Genomic DNA, 7,888 nt, shown 5'->3' on the forward strand with positions numbered 1-7,888 from the left:
AATGTGGTATATATGAACACTGAAATATTATTCAGCCATAAAATTTATGCAGTGACGTGGAGGAGTCTTGAAAAACAACCACAAAAGACACATATTGTATTGTTCCATTTATATGAAATGCTCAAAATTGGCAAGTTCATAGAGACAGAAAATAGATGACTGGTCATCAGGGGCTGGGGGGAGTGGGCATTGACTACTAATGTTTACTTGTTTTTTTTGAGAATGCTGAAAAAATTCCCAAATTAGATAATGGTGGCAATTATACAACTCTGAATATATTAATCACTGATGAACTTTGCACTTTTAAGCAAATAAACATATGATATGCAAATTATATCTCAATTTTAAAATTGTATTAAGATTTTAAAAAATGGAATAGGGGCTGCATAGCCTTCATTTGAGTTCTTCAGAACCTGGGGTGTCAGGCTCAGAGAGGAGAGCCAGGAGAATAAAGTGAGGCTCCTCAGAGACAACTCCTGAGAAGGCAGCACTGTGGCTAGGACTCCTAATGCCCTTCCCTAGCACACACAGCCTTCCTTCCATTTCTTATGTTAGCAGCAGGTGAGTCTTGTCTCCAAGGCAGGTGCTCCTACATGCACTCAGGTACATAGTCTCTTCAGTTACAAGAAAAGCAGCTTCTGTGCATCTGAGCAGCCATATTGGGTCTTATGCTGGTCAAAAAGTTTGTGCAGTGCATCCATATAGAATGTGTGGTATTTGTCCACTATCTCCTGGCTTGGCTTTTCAATTTGGGGAAGTGGCAGAGGCTCACCAACTGCCAAGATAAATGGGAAAAGAGAAGGGTGAATGTGCTAGAATCTTCTCTTCCTTTAGCCCTCTCTCCTTCCCTGGGCCCCACCCTCTGGCACTCCAAGTCAGCTCCCAATTTTTCCACCACTACCACCAGAGGAAGCAGGTGGAGGCTTGGGGGGAGGCTGATGTAGAGGTTGCAAAAGAGGTGTAGTGACCTTGGAGCTGAGAGCAGAACTCACCCACTGTGACAATAGGCCGGCTGTATGGTAGGAGCCCAAGGGAGCCTTGACGGAAGCCTTGTCCATAGAAGACACAAAAATAGAAACCAAAGATACGGCGGAAGAAGCTCTGGAATTTGTACATCCTGCTGTCCTGATGGAATACCACCTGGTCATACACCTCAGTTTCTCCAAATGTAAAGGTTGGGACCAGATGAGCCCTGTAGGAAAAACCCAATTTACTTCCCAAACACAGACCAGGGTGGGAGTCTCCCTGAAAGAACATTTATTCATAGCCAGGCTCCCATGTTTCTTGGGGGGTACTGTAGTACCCAGGGGCAATTTACCACTAAGCTACATCCCCAGTCCTTTATTCTTTTTTGAGACAGGGTCTCACTAAGTTGCTAAGGTCCTTGCTAATTTGCCAAGGCTGGCCTCAAACTTGAGTCCTACTACCTCAGCCTCTCGAGTTGCTAGGATTACAGGTGTATGCACTGCACTTGATGGGCTCCCATCTATTATGATAAAATCCCAGTGACTTAAAACAATCCTGTTTGCACTACACAGGGCTCCCCTATTTAGTTTCTTTTTTTTTCCTGAAATTTTTGAGGCCAGTGAGAGTGTTTTCTTTGGGCTAGTATTACAAGGACAAGATATGGGGATGCAGGGAGGGAAGAGGAATTTGGTAGAGATCCCCAGAGACCCACACTGTGAAAATCTTCTAGGAGGTGCCAAGGAGGGGAACACCTGACTCTTTTGGTTAGAAGTCATAGAGAAGATGAGGGTACCTTTGCATAGATACACATATATGATATGTTCCTCACTCAAGGGGACTATGCATAAGATATTAGATTGTGGGATTAAAGCAGAGAAAAATTGTTTCCCTTCCAGAGAATATGATAATCTACCCTGAATAGTGCCCTAGGTAGAGAATCAGGCTCCTTAAGTTCCTTAAATGAGAGAAGAATAAAAAAAAAAACACACTCTTTGTTGTACACATCTTTGTGAGTTACTAATAGCAATCTCTCAGCACCTTGACATATGTTACCTTACTGGCTCCTCACAGCAAAGACAATGGAGGACACAGTGGGGGATCCAGGGCCCAGTTTCAAAAGGGGAAAGTTCACTCAGGCAGTCAGGGTATGGCAGGACTTCAACTAGAATCCAGGACTCCCTGTTCAAGCTCAGAGCTCTCTCACCTGCATCCTATTCCAGTCTAATGGCAGGTTCTTGGGTAAGATCCTTAGATACACTTCCCTCTTCTCTTGAGTGTACAATAGGATAATCATCCCTCTATCTGGGGAGCTGGATGCTAAACTAATGAAGGCACCCTATACCTTCAGCATCAGATTCCTTTTGTGTATCTCTTAAGTCAGAGTGGCTTACATGTATTGATCACTTATTGTATGCCAGGCACATGGTAGGTGCTTTATGTGGATGAATTTTTTCAAAGCCCACAATCACCTATGGAACAGTGACAATGATTAGTAGCCACATTATGAAGATGAAAACATGAAGCCTCAGAATGGTTAAGTAACCCACCCCAGGGTGCATTGTATGTCATGGAGTCAGGATATGATTTATTAATTATTATTATTTGCAGTGCTGTGGAAAGAACCCAGAGCCTTATGCATTCTAGGCAAGCTGTCTACTACTGAGCTACACACCAGCCTGTGCCACAAGTATTTTAAATCAGCTCCTACACACAAACTCACTCAACTTTAATGCCTTCTGCACTTCCCATTAATAGACAGATGAAGATTATATCTATAAGTCATTGTAGAGATCATGTGGGTATCATCAGTATACTAAGGCAATCCTAGCCCCTGACATTGAACCTGGGCTTATGGTTTGGTTTCTGGGAACTGGTCCAGCTAGCTCAGAAAGAGTGGATGACATAAACCTTTTGGAAATTCTACACCCATTTTCCTACTCATTTGTAAGTTCCTTGAGGGAAAGATTGTATGAGATTCATCTTGGAATAACCTACAGGGTCATGCTTCTCAGACAGGGTGACCCACTCCTCTGAGGAGGACACCTACCCATGCTGTAGGGCTGTACGCACAAACCCCTTGCGCTTCTGGAGGATGAGAGTGGTGGTGTTGGGCACACTTTGCAGGGCCTCTCCCACTCCTCCCACTACAATGCCCACGAGGTTGCCAGTGCCATGGCTCAGCAAGTAGTCGATGGCTGGCTGGCTCACAGGGCACACACCTGGAGAGAATCAAGCAGAGACAGGAGCAAACTGATTAGGAGAGAAGAGGGCTGTGGGCACATTTCACTTTGAGGCAATATATCCATTTTGAAGGAGGCACTGGGTGGAAGCTGCAGCAGGAAGATTTTTAGTGGGATAACCAGAGGATTTGCAGAATCCCAACTTGGATTCTGTTATTTCCGTGATAACAGCAGCTATTGTCTGTTGAGCACATACTCTGTGCCAGGCATTATATTGAATGCTTTACTTACAATATAGTCACCATACCATGTCTGAGGTCAGATTATTACTATTAGCACCATTTTACAGATGAGGATACTGAGGTCAGCAGAGGTTATCTAATTTGTGCAAGATCACACAGCAAGTAACAGAGCCAGGAAGATTCAAACCCAGGAAGATAAGTTCCAGAAAATATGCTTTGGACTACTGTGCTGTGATTATGGGGAAAGGGGGCTTAAAAGGGATATTTCTAAGCATGGAAATAGATCAAAAGCTCCAGTGAGTGTCATCTGAAGCACCTTTGGCCATGAGATAATCCCTGACAAGGGGGATCTTGAAAAACCAGGACAGCGTGGCCAAATGAGGAGTGATGCCCGGGAAGGTCTTCGAGAAGCCTGTGGCCTCTGTGCAGAAGTTACAGAAGGCTCCGAAGGTCAAGAGACCATGAGGGTGAACCCCCATGAGGTAGTTGTGCTGGGGTGGCAGGTCTTTAGTCTTCAGGATCTGTAGTCATGGAGAGAAATGCCAAAGGATTGGAATGAGCTCACATGGAAGAACCAAGGTGAAGACACTCAGGAATCTAGGTGCTTTCTGAAACAGCTTTCCAATAGATAGAGCATATATGGGTTTCATGAGGCCCAGGTGTTGGGCTTCTCTTTCCTGGGGCAACAGGTCAGAATCTAGGCCAGCTAGAACTCCCAAGCTTCTTGCCTGTGGCCGTTAAGTACTCTCAGCCATCTATGTCAGTGTTCTTGATACATGCTGTCATTTTCTTTGAGTGCTGTTACCTGATGCAGGCCAGGAAGCTCTGTTCTAAAAATTGGGGCAGAATTCATGAATCCCTATCTGTTCAAATAAATTCTTTTTTAAAATTTTTTATAGTTGTAGATGGACAGAATGCCTTTACTTATTTTTATGTGGTGCTGAGGATCGAACCCAGTGCCTCATGCATGCTAGTCAAGTGCTCTGCCACTGAGCTACAGCCCCAATCCTCAAATAAATTCTTTAGAATTAGAAAATAAATAAAAATAAAAATCAGAGCAGTCATCTACTGCAAAGAGTGCCCAGAGGATGAGCAGAACAGTACATTTCTGGAACCTCTTCCTGATATTGTCTCCCCACAAAACCTTTTAGTATTGACCTAGGTGACTTTTATTGAACCTTGAATACCCTGTATACATTTCACCATCTCTGGGAAACCTTTTCTTAGTATCCTCCATCTGAACTACTTCTATGCCTTGTAGCAAACTGTGATTATATATGCATCTGTCTTTCCCATTAGAAGTGAGCTTCTTGATGGCAGAGAATTGCATCCTATCTACTCCTCTTTATCCCAAATAAGCAGGTCAGAAGAAGATTTAGATCCATGTTTGTTAAACTGAACTGAACTCTATTTGCCTTCCATCTGTCATCTGGCAGGTTATGCCAAAGGTGTCCAAAATATCCTAGCAGAGTGCAGAGGATCCTGAGGTTATCTAACATGGACTGAAACTCCTCTAAGATGCTTATCTTCCTTATGGACAACCCTAGTTATTTGGTATAAATAACAAATACTTGAATTTGGGAATCTGTATAGGACATTGAATAAGAGACACTTACTGTAATGGGGAAATAGTCCCTGATGTGAGTCCAGACACACCAGTTCCTTACCCAGGCCGAACGCCTGCCACCTGAAACAAAAATGCCAGAAGGAGATGATATCAGTATGTGCCATCCCATAACTCTCACTTACCCAGGCTTCCCAGGCAGCTTGGAAGGGTCATGGCTCTGCTAGAGAGGTGGGAAGGAAGAGACCTAGGAATGTCCTGGCTGGTGTCACTCTTGTGGCTCTGAGAACTTGGAGGAAGGGCCTGTGGTATGATGTGCAGGACTCAGAATGCAGGGGTACAGGTTAAGATGGAGCATTTCTTCTAGGTCCACTAGTCTTACCTTGCTCTGGGGTCTTCCAGTCCAAGAACAACCAGACAAAGTAAAATGCTGGCAGTGGCCACAAGGATGTAAACAGCAGGTAAATGAACAATGGCTGCAAGATCCAAACTGAAGAGGGATCATGTCAGACCAAATTTGTAGTGCTCTCAGAACTTGTCCATGTCTAGTCCCATTACCAGCTCTTTGTACTACCCATAATTCTGGGCCTGGCCCTCAGCATAGTCCAGGCTCTGACCATCCATCATCCATGGCCACCCATGCTTCAAAAATTTCTTCTATCATTTACCATATACAAGTCTTACTTCTCTTCCTATTCCTTGTCCCTTTCCCTCTACCTCCCTGCTCAGTCACCATCCCATACTCCTGGTCTCTTCTTGCCACCAGTTTTATTTTTTTTTTTACTTCCACCCCCATTAGGAAAACATTTTTTTCTTCTTGTCTCTCATCTCCCTTCCTACCCATCATCCATGAACCCTTGTTAAGCCACCAACCTACTCTCCCTTACATCTATACTATCCATCTCTCTATACCTGCTCCACCTAACATCTCCATCTCTCTACTGTTTCCTATCCACCATTCTTGTCCTTTTGCTCATTTACCAGTCCTTCCATTCTCCTCCCTCATGCTACCACCCCTCTCCCAGAGTAGAAAACTCTGTGGTTCAAACACAGACTATACTTCTCTAACTCTGTAATACTAAGGGTTTCTCTGTCCCACCCCATATTATTGTAAGGGAGCACTCCCTGGGTCTCATTTCTCCTCTCTAGATAGGGAGGGTTAAGAAGTAACTGAAATTACTTGGATAACTCACGTCCATCATGACCCTGTGCCACCTCCTTCCCTTCTCTCACTAGGCCCTGGGGCTGTATCTGTTCCTTCTCCAGAGCATTCAATGAACTTGAGATTCCTTGACTCTACTCTCTAGTACCATCTCAACTGATCAAAAGTCTGGAAATGAGACTTCCCATGAAATCACCCAAGATCTGGCCCTGGCTTCTGACTTGGGCTTCTTGCTAGGTCCTAGGTCAGTACTTACAGATGGCAAGGTAGCTCAAGGGCCAGTGCAGAAGACTCAGACTCTGGAAGTGATTAGGCTGCTTAGAACAAGGCATGATGCCCAGGAGCCTAAGGGAGACAAGATCCCAGAGCAGTGTTCCAAGGAAAGGTGCCGTCAGTCTCTGGAAGCTCGCTCAATAGTGAATGTATATAATGACTATGAGGAGTTGGTGCCTGCCCTCTCCCCTCCTTGTCCTACCTCACTCCTACCCACTGTGGGGGCAGGCTCTAGAGTACTGAGGACTGCTCCATCAGGTCAGGCCCTGCCCATCTGCCCTTTGACTCTCTTTCCTGAAATTATTAGGACATCAGACTGGAGAAAGGGGAGAATAACTGCCATCTTGTCCAATTGACCCAAAGACCCAAAGAGGGGAAAGCCCCTTCAAAGGGCACTCAGAGACCATAGGGGTTATGAGTTTAGGGAGATGATTGGTGGGAAAAAAGTTCTGAAGAGGTCATGGGGGTGAGGAACACCAGTGATTAGGTCTCTGCTGCCCTGAAGTAGTCCAGTTTTGGGAATCCATACCCCCATTACTTTTAATATAAAAATTTCCAAATATACACAAAACTAGACAATGCAACAAAATTTCATGTTCATCTTCAGCAACTACTGTTCAATCCTAGCACTGAAAAAGAGAAAGAAAGACCAAAAACCAAAACCTAAGGAAACAACAACATAAAAAATATATATTAAACTTTTGTAATACTGATTTCATCTATCTCCCCACCTCCAACCTTTTTTGGGGAGTATTTTGCACAATTCTAAACCATCAGATATTTTATACCTAAGTACTTCATTATGCATCTACAAAAATACAGATATTCTCTTCCATAATAATACCACAACTATCACCTTTAGCAAATCTAACAGTTTCCTAAAGATTTAGATTTGCTAAAGGTGATAGTTTCCTAACAGCATCTATACCAAATCTGTGTTCAAATGTCTTTATAGTTCACTCTAAACAAGGTTCATTGGTTATCTTTGGATGTTATGCATCTCTCTTTCTTGTTTTTTTTTTCTCTTTCTCATTGTAAAATAGAACCTAGAGACAAAATAAAAATACTTACAACAAATGTATAGCTTAATAAATTATTTTTTAAATATTTATTTCTTAGTTGTAGTAGGACACAATACCTTTCTTTTATTTATATATTTTTATGTGGTGCTGAGGATTGAACCCAGGGCCTTGCATGTGCTAGGCGAGCACTCTACCGCTGAGCCACAACCTCAGCCCCTTAATAAATTATTATTAGATTAAAAAACCTTATAAGCTGGGTGTGGTGGCACACACCTGTAATCCCAGCTACTTGGGCGTCTGAGGCAAGATGATCACAAGATTGAGGCCAGCCTCTACAACTTAGGAAGACTCTGTCTCAAAATCAAATTTTACATGGTGGCACATGCCTATAATCCTAGCAGCCTAGAAATCTGAGGCTGGAGGATCATGAGTTCAAAGCCAGCCTCAGCAACTTAGCAAGGCCCTAAGCAATTCAGCGA

The 7,888-nt window shown here is 43.5% G+C and overlaps 1 protein-coding gene across 1 annotated transcript; it reads right to left on the reverse strand.

Moving 5' to 3' along the window:
• Nucleotides 1-510: 510 nt before the first annotated feature.
• Awat1 (acyl-CoA wax alcohol acyltransferase 1) lies at nucleotides 511-6,446 on the reverse strand. The gene is made up of 7 exons (XM_046467035.2): nucleotides 6,371-6,446; nucleotides 5,335-5,442; nucleotides 5,005-5,075; nucleotides 3,705-3,909; nucleotides 3,014-3,185; nucleotides 993-1,192; nucleotides 511-775 (listed from the first exon to the last, which is right to left on the reverse strand). Exons 1-7 carry the CDS (start codon nucleotides 6,444-6,446, stop codon nucleotides 621-623), a joined length of 987 nt encoding a protein of 328 aa, XP_046322991.1. The 3' UTR covers nucleotides 511-620.
• Between the last annotated feature and the right edge of the window lie 1,442 nt (nucleotides 6,447-7,888).

Source organism: Marmota monax, unplaced genomic scaffold (genome assembly GCF_021218885.2).
Source record: "Marmota monax isolate L192 unplaced genomic scaffold, Marmota_monax_Labrador192_F-V1.1 WCK01_AAM20220418_F8-fsc00284, whole genome shotgun sequence".
Taxonomy (NCBI): Eukaryota; Metazoa; Chordata; class Mammalia; order Rodentia; family Sciuridae; genus Marmota; species Marmota monax.

What these genes read in the sequence shown, in the direction of transcription:
- Awat1 (XM_046467035.2), bottom strand. Translation starts at nt 6,446, where the DNA reads ATGCCTTGTTCTAAGCAGCCTAATCACTTCCAGAGTCTGAGTCTTCTG. An exon ending in GGGACTATTTCCCCATTACA is followed by an intron (nt 3,910 to 5,004) that starts GTAAGTGTCTCT and finishes CCATGACTACAG; the next exon opens with ATCCTGAAGACTAAAGACCT. An exon ending in CCGGCCTATTGTCACAGTGG is followed by an intron (nt 776 to 992) that starts GTGAGTTCTGCT and finishes TTATCTTGGCAG; the next exon opens with TTGGTGAGCCTCTGCCACTT.